This window comes from Apodemus sylvaticus, chromosome 2 (genome assembly GCF_947179515.1).
Source record: "Apodemus sylvaticus chromosome 2, mApoSyl1.1, whole genome shotgun sequence".
Lineage (NCBI taxonomy): Eukaryota > Metazoa > Chordata > Mammalia > Rodentia > Muridae > Apodemus > Apodemus sylvaticus.
Window position 1 is genome coordinate 163,415,867 of NC_067473.1, and position 13,810 is coordinate 163,429,676.

Sequence of the window (13,810 nt, forward strand, 5' to 3'; positions counted from 1 at the left end):
TCATTCCTATTAGAACCTTAGAAGCAACCGTTCTCACTCAGAACTATAAATCTTCCACTAACAGCAAAACAAAAGCTGGGCGAGTGAGGTTCCAACAGGAAGGAAAAGAAGAAAACATTTGTCAGGTTTCTTTATGTCCGAAGTCATTATTAAATGTGATGCTTCTGGCTACCCCATAAAGTGTGCTTTATAATCCCACAGGGATGAAAACGAGATAAAAGCTCAAAACTGATGCTGCAAACCACACTCTTGCACATTGGACCCCTCAGCTATAACTTGAGCAAAGGGACATAAAAAGAGATTATAACAAAAGGAGATTGTTACCTATGTGCGGGGCTTGGATGTAGCCTCACTCTGCCACTAACTAGGCCTCAGATTGCCTCGTGTGCCCATGCACCTCTTGGCAAAAGAAGGGATGTGTGTTAATATTAACACAGGATTGTCCCCAGTTAAGATCCTATCTGCACTTGCGATGGGCTGTAATCATTTGTGGACTCTCTGATTAAGCCTCTTCAGAGAATTGCTGTCATAACTGCTTTGTCAGGGAGAGATGGAGTCCTTGAATCGAATGCATCTGCAGGGATCCCCAGTCTTTCATTTTCTGGGAGCCCCAGTCTTGAAAGGCTACCACTTTGCTTCATCTCAGGAAATTATCTCCCACAATGCAGTGGCAAATGGGGCCCTAATTGATGAATTTGCTAATTGCCACTCCCTTTGTAGTGACATTAGCCCAATTTGGTCCTACTTAACCAGACCAGCCTGGGTCAGGCCAAGCACAAGTATTTTCTCCTAAGGGTTTATGGCCAAGAGGGGGGGGAGTCTTGAATCATTAATTAACCATCCAATCTGTCCTGTGGACTTCCCTCTTCCTGTTAATCTTTTCCCCTCCCCTCATTCCTCAGTTCTGTTAACACAAAGTGCTGCATTTGTACAGAGAGATTAACAAGAAGGGGTAGCCTATTTGTTTGTTTGTTTGTTTGTTTGTTTTTAGGGGACAGGTTGGGGGTTGTCATAGTCTGGCAGACTGATGTTCCATCTCCATTTCCATCAGATGTTGCAGGGAGGAGCTGAGATTTCACTTCTGTCATAGCTGTTAGCGGGCACCAGAGTGCTGACCCTCCAGAGCTGAGTATGAGCCCCCAGTGCAGTAGGCTGGCCCGTGGGTTGCAGAGAACCCCCATCTTCCCATTGCAAGGCTGTTATCACGGGCGCAGTGGGCCCCAGAGCAACAAGCAACTGGGGTCCTGTCTCCAGCTGTCTTTGGAAGGCCTGAATTTGAGCCTTCTCTCAGCTGCTCAGTTCTTGCCTGTGCTGCCCTGACTGCATGATGTCACCAGCTAAGGCTCTTTATTTGTCTGCTCCTACTTTAAGAATCTACCAGATAAGCCCGGGTGATTAACGATAGCTCAGGCTCCTAAGCCCAAACCTCAGGCTGTATTTGCATAAACACTATATTTGCATGGTCATGCCCACAAAGCTCAGAATGGCCCCAAGGGAGGAAGTGCAGTTGTAGATGGTAGGTGAATGCTGGGCATGGATATAAGAAGTAACCTGTGAGCTGACAAATAGATAAGGTTACACATTAGGCAGAGAAGCCAAGAGCCCGCATTCAACTTCCACTCTAGGCCTAGAAGTCCGTAGCTCTTGCTTTAACTTTCAATAAGTATTGAGAGGCTGACCCTTGCAATCTGGGAGTAGCTGGACAACTCAGCTCACAACTCTGCCACTAAATCAGCTCTGCTGGCAAAGCCAAAGCAAATCCCCTGGGGAACTAACCCAATCCTTAACAAATCCCTGGGGAGCAAACCCGCCAATCCAGTTACAGGTTCTACAGATTTCAATCAGTTGTGAGCTCCTTCCCAAGCCTACAAATTTATCTGGTGGGTAGGAGCTGGTGGGGGAGGAGAGAAGAAAGGCCAGATGAGATAGAGGTTAGGAGTGTGACTAAAAAGGAGAAGGAGAGTTGGAAGTGGCATTATTGGTAAAGTTATTGTTGTGCAAGCATGAGGACCTGAATTTGGACCCTCAGAGTCCAAGTTAAAAAGGGGGCTGGAGATAGGAGGACCCCTGGGCTTGCTAGGATCCAATTGATCTTGCCTTATTGTATTGACAAGCTCCAGGTTTAGGGGAAGGCAGAGAGAGGGCCGGTGTCAAGAAGAGAACGCATTCCAACTCAAAGCATTACACCCCAGCTTCCCACCAACTGTATACTCTTGGTCAAGACAATTAACTATCACAAGCTACAATGTCCTCAATCACAAACTGCAGTTGGTAAGAGCTGCTCTGTAGTGCTGCTGGTAAGGAAAATGGTGTCCATACAGCATTTACTGTGACCAATGGAAATGAAAATGTAAACATTAAATAAACATGATAGCTCGTGTGATAATTGCTATTACTCGAGAGGGAGAAAACACACACACGCACACATACACACACACACACATACACACACACACACAAAGAGACCCTGGGTGAGGTGTGCAGCTAGGTGAAGGGAAAGACATCACTGGGAGGAGAGGAAGGGGGAGGGGTGACGAAATAAGCTGCTTTGGAAATCGACCATTCGTTCAAGTGTTCATCAGCCAGGTCTTAGGCTTACTATGCAGCAAGTATTATATTGGGTGATCAAAAAATGTTTTGTACTTCTGAGCCCCTGTATTTATAAAAGTGACTGCCCTCGATGAGCTTGGATATTTTTTGTTGCTGGTTTGTTTGCTGTTTGTTTGCTTTGTTATTAACGTAAGCTAGAGTTATCTGGGAGAAGGAACTTTAACTGAGAAAAGACCTCAATCATATTGGCTGTAGGCAAGTGTGTGGAGCATTTTCTTGATTAATGATTGATGTGAGAGGCTCCATGGGTGCTGCTACCCTTGAGCAGGTGGTTTTGGATTATGCAAGAAAGCACACTTAACAAGCTTTGGGGAATGAGCCAATTAGAGGCGTTCCTCTATGGCCTTTGCTTCAGTTCTTGCCTCCAAATTCCTACGTTGAGTTTCTGCCATGACTTCCTTCAGTTGATAGAGTGTGACTTGGGATTTCTAAGATGAAATAAACCCTTTCTTCCCTGAGTTGCTTTTGATTATGGTATTATATCACAGCCATAGAAATCCTAAAACAGTGACCTCATTTGGGATTGTAATCATAGCCGAAATGATCAAGATGGGATGAAGTCCCTCTACAATGGGGGAGGATGGCTAATCCAATGTGGCACATGGCCTTCTAAAACTTGCATACACACACACACACTCCCTGTAAAGATGGAGGCAGAGATTGGAATGTTATGTCTACAAGCCAAAGAATGCCCAGCGTACTTGGCAACCCCACAAAGCTAAGAGAAAGGGAAGGAACAGGAAAGGATGCTCGCCAAAGCTTCCAGACTGAACCAACTCTACTGGCATCTGGATTGCAGACTCCTGGCTTCCAGAACTGTGAAAAAACAAATTTATTCTGTTTTAAGCCGCCCAGTATGTGGTACTCTGCTACAACACCAGTAAAAAATGCAAATACATGGTGAAACCAAAAAGATCTTTCAAAGACCAAACAAACAGCAAAACTGTCTCTAGTGTTCATGGCATCCCCACTAAGCAGCAGCTAGCTTAGAGTCCGGATGTAAAGATGACGCCTTGAGATTAACTTCCAAAGTGGTGTGCTTTAGTAAACAGGCGTGCCTTTTCCTGGTCCATCAACATAGTCTCCAGGATGAGTTGCATGTGCATAGAGGAAGGGGAGATAGTTGTCTCCACCACACATTATGACGTATCCTTGTTATCCTCAGGGTCTTAGTGAAAACTGTGGAGGTGAAGGTGGTGAGACAGTGGCAGAGACCACAGGACCATACCTAGAAAAGAAAAAGTAGCCGGGTCTCTCTCTGGATGTCTCCCAAGCTCACAGGTCCTTATTTCTTCTGGTGATTTCTCCCTTCCTTTGCCTTCATTTTTCAGTTCTTGTTTAGGTTTTGACCATGTCTTGCCAGACTCATGAGTGGACAAAATGTAGGTCTTGGTGACTGGATAGTCAAAGTTTGAGGTCTTGGTCCCATCATAATCTCAGTCATAGTAATTTCCACAGTGGGAATAGCATGTGCCTTACAGTGTCCCATAGGATGGAATGCGTGATTGGGCACCTGAGGGTCAGGTGAAGATGATGGAGTCTCTTTGTGCACAATTACCAAGGTCTTTGTGGGAAAAAAAACAAGCTTCGGATGATGCTATGGGTCAAAACATACCGGAAAACATCTGAAAGTCAGAGCCACAAGTCTGATGCTCTCTTTAGAAGGGGCGGTAGCTCCATTGCTCTAAGACTAAAGGAGTGTTTGCCAAAGGCCATGACACGGAACAGTGTTCTCTCTTTGTCTAGATTGAGTTTCTTTCCACTTTAAGATGGTGACATTATGAAAAGGGGGCGCAGATCAAACTGTTTGTATTCATCAAATAACACTCGAAAAGACGTGGCTCTTTACATATGGGTAGCCCATTACAAATCTGGGAAAGCCACGATACTTGGGAAACTTCTAATAACAAGTGAAATGTGAAAAAGCATTTAATGTGTGAAAGAGCCAACCAGCGGGATGATACAGGAGAGGAGCCTTCTCACACACTACCATCCACAAGGCCCCTGGGCGAAGGCTGATCACTGAGTAGCAGACAGATTGGGTGTGGGATTTGGACACAATCTAGAAAAGAAGCCACAGGTGTAGCCTAGTGCCTTATGCTTTTAATCCCAGTACTTGAGAGGCAGAGACAGGTGGAACTCTGTGACTTCAAGTCTAGCCTGGTCTATATAAAGAGTTCTAGGCTATCTGGAAGTACATAGTAAGGCCCTGTCTCAGAAAGAAAGAAAAGATAGGAGGCAGCTGCTAAACCCTTAGCTAGAAACCAAACCACCTAGTTTTACAAAGGTAACTGTCATCAGAATTTAAGAGAAGAGACTCCAATTCCAGGAAGAGCTCCTCAAAAATGAAGTAACTAGAAAACTCAGGAAACCATTTTCTCTGAAACCTTTTGACAAGAACCCGTGAGTGGGCCGCTAGGCATCTTGGGTAAGAGCATTCAGAGGCAAGAGCAATAGCAAAGCAACTGTTTGGAGGTCCCTGTCCATCCATTGACTGCTTCAGTCTGCATGGATGGAACCCCCGTGTCTCTTACACACAATAGCCTCTTGCAGCTACCTTGGCAGCCCACACTTTGTCAGGCTGCCCATTTCTTCCCTGCTGGCACAGTACAGCCCAAGGTGTAAGTAGTGTTTTTACAGATTTTTTGCATGTTCCACACTGGTATGTGAGAATCACTTCACGTTGCAGTTAGCAAAGAGGAGGAAATGAAGCTCACTCCAGAACTGCAGATAGGAGTGTTGTGTTTCACCCTCTTTGACAGCCAAAAGCCAATTTAGGACTCTCTACAAAGCCAAATTTGCCAGAGGGGGAGGGGAGGCCATGTGGGTATCTTCTTAATTCTCCAGAGTTCACTTCAGGGTTGAAATCAGTGTTTGCTGAAGAACAGAAATGGATATGGGATATGGAAAGGGGGCCATTGCTTCAACAAGAGAAGCAAGGAAGAAAGAGTCCACCAAGACCCAACTCCTGGCAAGGTTCTTATAATTTGACCCACAGAATAGTGGTCAGACATCAATTGTTGGCTGGCAACAAGCCAATATCTTAACCCCCTGCAAACCTGAATGTGTTTAATCATCAAGACAATCTTCTGACATGACTGATTCAACACAGCAACACATCTAGGGATCCTAAAACTGAATTGAAAACCCAGCAGCTCCAGGGTCTGAACAGGTAGTTGGTGCCTAAATTCTTCAGAGTTGTAGAGGCAGACCACCCTCAGGGAAACAGCCACTCCTGCCTCCTCTTACCCAGCCACACAGTTTTTGGACATTGGTATAATGGAAACAGAAGCGGAAGCTGAAGCTAATAGTCATTAGCCTAACCTTGCACGTGTATGCACCGCTCTAGATATCAGCTCAGTTAAACTTGTAACTGCAACAGCAGCTCTCACAGGTACCCAGACCAAGTCATCACTGGGTCTCCCTCAGCCTGCGATGATTCTCTTTCTGGGTCAGCAAGTCAAAAGAACATTCGAGAAGCAGTCTTGGAAATGAGTATTGCTAAAGCTGTTTTTTTCTATCCCTGGTATTCTCCTTTAGGGTGATGGATCCCCAAACAAGGAGTCACCAACCATTAACAGTGCACCCAAAACAGAGAAGGGCCCACTAACCTACTGGCTCATAAGAGGACCTTGTGATGAACACATTTATCTTTTCTTAGATGAATATCCCTTGGCAAGAGGCAATGATTACCAAGTATTGAACAGGTCCATGAATAACCACAATATACCAGAATGCTTTGGGGTTTGAGCAGTATTTGCTGTCATAGCTGGATTCATTCACTGGCCCCCACTATTTTCTGGCTATACTGTAGATGATGTATGAGTTAAAGCTCATTTTGCTATTATATTGGTAGGAGTAAATATAACATTTTCCCCTCAATACTTCTTAGGTTGTTCAGGAATACCCTGACGGTATCTTGACTATCCAGATGCCTATACCACATGAAATACAGTTTCCTCTGTACGATCACTTGTCTGACTTACAACATCTGGATTCCCCATAATCTTTGTCCATTGTGAATTTTAAAGGACTGTACTAGCTCAAGCACATCGTAAGAGCAGAGATGGGTGCAGGTGACATGGTGGCCTCGCTGCCTTGAGAGCCATAGGTTCTCAGCTTGGGATTTGGTTCTCTTGGGCTACAATGTACCTTCCAGTGTTCTGGCCACGTTGTTTCCCTCTGCATGTTCCCTTAAAAGTCAAGGAAGTATGGAAGCCTGACAGGACAGTTGGTCTTAGACATTAATTTTGTGTGCCCTGCAAAGTTTGTAAGCATGACTGTATCCTGGCAACTACAACTGTATTGATCTTAGAAATTGCCATTATGTTCTGTTATAAAAAGTCTGATTGCTTTCAGAAAAATTGTCACAGCCTCAGTCTTGCAGTAGCCTCTCCAACCTGCCTGCTTTAATGCCTTACAGTCATATCAGGTGACCTCGGCTTGATAAGTGAACACAGGTGCTTACAATTTCTAGAAAGTCAGAAGGCTCTAAAAGTGTCTTCTAATCACATAAATCAATTCAATCTACATATTATTTGTGTGGCAAACACTATGCTAAAAATAAGACAAGTAAAAAAGAAAAGGAAACAAAGTTGCCTATTCAATTGGAGAAATAAACATATATAAAAGACAATTATCTCTTGACAGGAAAAGTCAGAGACAGGCATCACAAATACCTAAGAAGAAACCATGGATCGCTCTCCCTAGGGATAGAGGTTAAATGAGAGATCTGGGAAGGCTGCCCAGAGGAAGCAACATTTTATTTAGATCTTGCAGATTGAAGAAGACTTTTTTCCCCCAGAGAGGAGAATGGGAAGAAGCATCTTAGATGGAAGGAAGATCACAAAAGTATTCAGCATAAATTCAGCTGCCTTGTAAGTCTCCTATAGGACAGGTGTTCAAGAGCCTTGTTTACCACACTAAGAACCCCAGTACCCTGCAGGAAACAGGGTAGATCCTAAGTTTTCAGAGAGCTGACCTATCACAAGCAGATCTGTCCTTTCAAAACCAATCTTGCTAAGATGGTGAGACTGGACCAGTTCTGGCCAGCTGCTGGGAGCTAGGGTCCTAGCATGGAGATAAAGAGCCTGCCTTGGGCACAGAGGGTAGGCTGCAGAGAGTGGGAGTAGAGGCTCTCAGATGTTACAGAAAGCCCCAGCACCACACTGAAGAGGTTGGTAGTGTTTGTCTAACATTCACAAAGCCCTGAGTTCCATCTCCAGCACTGTGTGAACCCCAATGCAGTGGTGTCTCATGCCTAGGGCTCAGAAAGTAGAGGCAGAAGGATAAGGAGTTCAAAGTCTTCCTCAAGAGCTTGTCTGGGGTATAGGAGACCCTGTCTCAAAAGAGAAGAGTGGTCCTAGGAGAGTCAGGTGGAAGAGAAAGTGGGAGGTGAGGACAGGGATCGCCCTGGTGTTTCCCTACACTGCACAGGGATTCTGCGCCTCCAAGGAGCAGAATCAGCTTGGAAGGATGAACACCTCTAAGAAACCAAAACCAAAGGGGATGGAGATGCACGCAAGACCAGCTTTAGCCACAAAGCCTCACACTGGAGACTCCATGCCCTAGCTTCTCACCTTGTTCCAGGTCTGGAGATGGTGGTCACAGCCTCAGTTTGAGTTCTACATGCCCCCCCCCCCACCATCACCTTCCCCCACCCCACCCCCGCCTGGTGACTGCCGTCCCCTCTGCCTCCCTCCCCTCTGCCTTTCCCTTCCAAAGTGATCCTCTCCTCCCACTCCCACGCACTCCCATTCACACATGGCATCTTACTAGAAATAGCAAGAGTAGAGCAAGGAGCAATGAATCGGAAGTGAGGGCGATGCATACCCCAAGCCCCATCCAACCCACCAGGGGCCACAGTCACTGCCTGATCTCAGGCAACTCTGTGGTCTCAAAAAAAAAAAAAAAATGAGAAACCAATACTAACCCTCGCTTCTCCCACAGCCTCACTATGAGCACGGAACATAATGAGTATGTTACCACCTGCTAGAAGCAAGGAAAGATGCTACCAGGCTCTCCAGTCACAATTGTGTTCACTAATTGTGAGTTCTTTGAAGGCAAAAGCCAGGCCACTGGGGTCTTAGAAACCTACTCCCCCTCCCCCCCTACAGAGTGAGTTCCTGCTAGAGACTGGACAGGAACTGCTGTCATTCTCCCCACCCCTTCCCCGCCCCGCCTCTACACTCCACACATCCACAAGTGTGTTCTTGCCACCCCTAAGCTGTGCAGGCAATGCAACCCCCTCAATACCCCACTTTGGAAGCACTGCTTTGCTTCTAGCTTATTCCAAAAACAGCCCGTTCCTGGAGGAAAACCAAGCAGTAGTCACGAGGCCTGTATGCCTCACTGGGCACGTTTGACCAAGTCTGTGTTCCATCCTTTCTCCAAGGAAGTTAGTTGCGGAGAGCTGAACCTCCCCTGTCCTGCTTTGATTCATTGTAGTCTAAGGGGACCCAGCTGGGTCTTTGTCACCTTTATGCATCTCTCTCTCTCTCTCTCTCTCTCTCTCTCTCTCTCTCTCTCTCTCTCTCTCTTGTCGTCCTCTCCCCCCCCCCCCCCCCCGTCCCTGCCACCGCCGCCTCTACTGCTGTTTTCATTGATGCCTTGAGCAGAGCTGGCATGTGCGACTGCTGAGAAGGGGGAGCTCAGAACAGCGGGGGAAGCAAGTAAAAATAGCCTGTCGCGCGTCGCTCTGCCTGCTCCGGACGCCTTTAACCCTCACCGAGGTGGAGAGAGCCGCAGCCGCCACTGCACACTGCAGAACATGGCCCGGGTCTGCACTAGACCCCCCGCGCCAGTCCGGGTGATGGTGGATGAAGACCCACGAAAACTTTTTTTTTTTATTTTTATTTTCTATATATTTTTTAAGACAAGTAAAGATGAGGTGGGATAGGGAAACAGCAGGGAAGAGCTATAGCTGCCGGGTTGCAGGGACTGCTACAAGCTGGCTGGCCCAACACTTCACCAGTGCGCGGCCTTGAGACTCCAAGCTATTTTTAGAAACCTGTTCCGCGGGTGGGCGATCAGAGGGCGGAGGGGGAGGGGAATGCTGAGCGTCTGGTGCTATTACTCGGGTTTCAAAGACTCTGCCTGCTCTCAGGTTGGGGTGGGGAAAAGGATGGGCTAGGGAACGACATGCAGAATGGCTTTGCCCTAACTCAAGGAGAAGACATTAGCTGCTGTATGCCCCGCGTCTTCAAGCCCCAGATCGTGTTTGTTTTAAAATCGACAGTTGCCAGAAGCATGCTGCCTCTAGTGCCCAAGGAATGGGCATTCTTAAGCTTTGCTGCCTATACCGTGAGGTGGGGGATGAGTTGTGACCTCTAGGAAAGAAGGCCGGGAAGGGTCTTCACATTGTTTTTGCATTCCCGCAAGGCCTGGACAGTCTCCGCGCCACACCCCCATCCCCGCCCCACGCTGCATATGGGTTACCGTATGTGAAATGTACGGCAGCCCCACCAGACACTGGGCTATTAATAGAGCCCCGGAGTTTGCTCCGTGTCTTTTTCCTGCCACCGAATAAGGGATGATCACACACACCCCACTCCACCCCCACCTCGGCGCACAGTTCCTCTGTGAAGGTAAGGGGGCTGCCCGTGCCGATCGCCTCCATGACTACAGGTGCCCAGAGCCAGGGAACAATCCCATTGTGATGACAGCCGGGTCAGAGCGAGGCGAAAGAGCACACTTGCTCGGGACGGAAAGACCCGCTGGGCTCTCTGCAGCTCAAGGCCAACTCCGGAGTAGAGAAAGGGCAGATATGGGGCGGCAGTGAGGGCTGCCGAAGACGGAGGGCAAGAGTATCATTTGCGGAGCTAGAGCGGCCTCCTTAAAAGCTGATGCGGGACAAGTGGCTGCAGACCCGTTTCGCGCTGCAGCCCCGGGCTCTCAACCCCCTTCGCTTGTGCAGGCTAGGCTGCGGCAGGCGCGGGCGCTGTCCCTGGTGCTGAATGGGGCCGCGGTCGGTGCGCCCTCCCAGGATTCCGCTCTCCCGCGGCGCCTTCAGCACCCTTGGACTGCAGACCTCCGGCCCGGCTGGGAACTGGGGACTGGGGACTGGGGACTGCCGGGGAGGTCAGGTGCAGGTGCTTAGTACTGCCACCAGGTCAGCCCCCTAAGGCCGGGAGCTCTCCATGCTGTTGCAGGGACCCGTAGCTTGGGGACCGCCTCGAGCTTGAAGATAAAAGCCCAGGCAGTGGTGGGAGATAGCCGATGCACTGCAGGGAGCAGACCTGGCCCTAATATAACCTACCCCAGCTCTGCGTAAAACCGGGATCCGGGATCACTGTCGGAATCCAGTGCACAGGGACAGGGGAGTGAGGCTGCCCAAGGTTTGGGACTTGGGGGAGCAGGAAGGGAGCAGCGGGTGGCAGGAGAGGGTGATGGGGCTGACAGCGACTCTTAGATTTTCAAGGGGGAAAGGAGCTGAGACGTGCACCGTCGCCCCCCACACACTCCTACACTTCTCTCTCTCTCTCTCTCTCTCTCTCTCTCTCTCTCTCTCTCTCTCTCTCTCTCTCTCTTTTTCGGCAGGGACAAGCGGGATGGGGAAAGTTTGGCACCACGGCGGAGGTGGTGGCAGCAACCAGCAGCAGCACACAGGGGTCCCGGTGGGAGGCAGGGTCGCCGAAAACCCCGGCCCGGTCGCCTCCTTACCTCGGTGCTTTCGACTGCGTTCTCCGCCATTTTCCTCCGGAGGAGCAGGCAGCGGGAGGAGTGTTTCATGCCCATAAGAGCCAACAAGGGTTTGGGGATTCGAGATAGTAAAGAACGAGAGACGGCTGATGTGGCTTTAAAAGAGAGCCTAAGAATGCAAGAGGAGGGGGGAAAATCCCAGCCAGCCCCTCTCCCGGAGCGTCCTCCGTGACAATCGAGCTCTGTGGAGTCCCTCCTGCGGTCGCCACTTTGTTCACGTTTCCTCGCTCTTCATCTGCCTCGCATCCCTTCGCACACTTGCAAGTTCTGGTCGCGCTCACGACCCCCTCCGCGCCCCTCTCCCCTGCGCGGCGGGCTGGGCGGGAGGGAGGGAGGCGGCCCCGCGGGCTCGCCGGCGGAGGCAGCGGCTCAGAAGTCCGGCAGGCGGGAGGCGGACGCCAACTCTCCCAACTTCTGCCGATCGCTGGGCGAAGCAACACGCGTCCTGCTCGGCGCTCCCGGGGGCTGAGCGGGTGAGTGGGGGCGGGGTGGGAGGTGCGCGGGAGCGAGCGGTGGCGGGGCGCTGACGGCGGGGACCCCCAGCCCGCCCCGGTACCCGGGACCGCGGGGTCTGGGGGCCGCCTGCGCTCCGCTGCGCTCCTGGCGCGGCGCACACCTGGCGCGGGGGCTAGGGCTGCGCGCACGCCGCGGGGCCGCGCGCCAGGCTCCGGGAAGCAGGCGTCCGCGACGCTGCTGGAGGGTCTCAGCCTAGTGCAAGTCCTTCTAACCAGGGCGAGCACCGGACAAGACTCAGCCAGGGCTACCAAGTGTCTACGCGCTCCCCCCGCCCCCCCCGCCACCCCCTGTCGATTCCTGGATCCTTCCGGCGGGCGCGGATTGCTGTTTGGGGAGTGAAAAGGGTGGGTGTCTGGATGGGAGGGGGCAGTCCTTAACTCCTTCAACTCTAGGCCTTCTCTATCTAGCATTTCTTCACCTTCAGGACCCAAGACCAGAAGGCCTTCAAACCCCTCTCAGGAGGACCGCGTTGAAGTGAAGGTGGCTACCGGAGGTGGCTTGGGGAAACCAGTCAGGAACAAATCAATAAAAGGGTCCGCGGTCTAGCTCCCCTACCTTGGTCTTGCCTGTCAGTGCCCACCCCCCTCCCACCTCCACACCGGGCCCACAAGGTTCTCTTCCCCTCCCCCTGCAGCCCCTCCCCCACCTTCACCCTCTCCTCAAGTCCCTTTTATGGGAGAGAGGCGTGAGGATGTCACGTACCCATTAGGATTCTCTCGATCCTTTTTTAAGGGAGAGTTTGGGCGGCAGCGGGGGGTGTGAATTTTTATACAATGCATTTCTGTCTTCACTTTGAGAGCTTTCTTCTCTCTTTCGGGCCATCTGTCAGGCAATGAGGGATAGAACAATGGGGGGGGGGGCGGAGGGAGGCCATACTCGGGACTCTGTAGCTGGCTATCTCAGGGAAAGCAGAACCTTCAGGCTTTCTGGCTCACAGGTCAAGGTCGGGACCTCAGATGTGCCGGAAGCGTTCTGCCCGCTCATCTGGGTCCTTAGTTATTTAAACCAAACGCCCTGTTTAGTCTGATCATAACCTTTGATAGCTAGGAAGTGTAAGAGTGACTGTTCTCAACTAACCCAGGTTCATTGAGGAAAAGGGCCAAAACCCGGCTGGGCTCTGTGTGATAGATAACTTCTGTTAGACCAAGATCCTCAGGCAAAGGGAAGAGACACTGGGCAGGGGGGAGGTGTGGAGAGGATGGAGATGAGGATTACAGAAAATGCAGCAAGAAGCTTGGGTTAATGGCACTGATAATCTCAGAACAAGAGTAAATTCACCTCAACCTTCTCAAGTCCACAGACCTGAATTCGAGTTGGGCATGAATGAGCAGAGTCTTCTGCAATGTCTGGTCCCTCTTCACTCCCAATTCTGCCATCCTGCCACACGTTGTGTGGGGGAGGGGACATAAGTGCACCTTAAAAATGACTTTTACCTCCCCACCACCTCCCCACCACCACGCATCATCTCTGAGATAAGAAGACTCTGAAAGACTGGTTCAAAAGAGGCTTAGTACTTGGGCAATCAAATAAAACTAGAATAGCAAGATTCCCACCCACACGTTGAGCCAGTCCTCTTACAGGTAAGGACTCCGGATGAAAGAGAAGGGGGCATTTGTCTAAGGTCCCTCAACAAGCTGAGGTGGCTTCAGAAACCAGCTCCCCAGCCTCCCGACTTTGAACCCAACACTGTCCCCACCCCACACTCCTTCTGCTTGTTCATCCATTCTGTGACTAAGAGGGGAGGAGGGGAGCAGAAGCCGGCTCCCACCGAAATAGGCTGCTGTTGTGCGTGATTATGTTGCTATGAGAACCTCAGTGGGGGTGTTTCCTCAGTTCTCTGTTGAAATCTTTTACTGTGCTTGGCTTCTCCCCAAGTACAGACACAGCTCCTGTTGGAATGGGAAAGGGACATGGAGAGCTATGTTTTTACAGCAAGAGTTTGCTATGCCAACTCTAAGGCAGCCTGGGGCACAGAGGTATCTAG

At 50.1% G+C, this 13,810-nt stretch overlaps 1 protein-coding gene across 1 annotated transcript in view; it reads right to left on the bottom strand.

The window, feature by feature from the left end:
• Window positions 1-11,346, bottom strand: part of Prmt8 (protein arginine methyltransferase 8) — a 75,509-nt gene extending 64,163 nt beyond the window's left edge. The window contains exon 1 of the mRNA XM_052172706.1: window positions 11,272-11,346. Coding sequence (XP_052028666.1) covers window positions 11,272-11,346 — 75 coding nt within the window. The remainder of the gene's footprint in view (window positions 1-11,271) is intronic.
• Window positions 11,347-13,810: the final 2,464 nt, after the last annotated feature.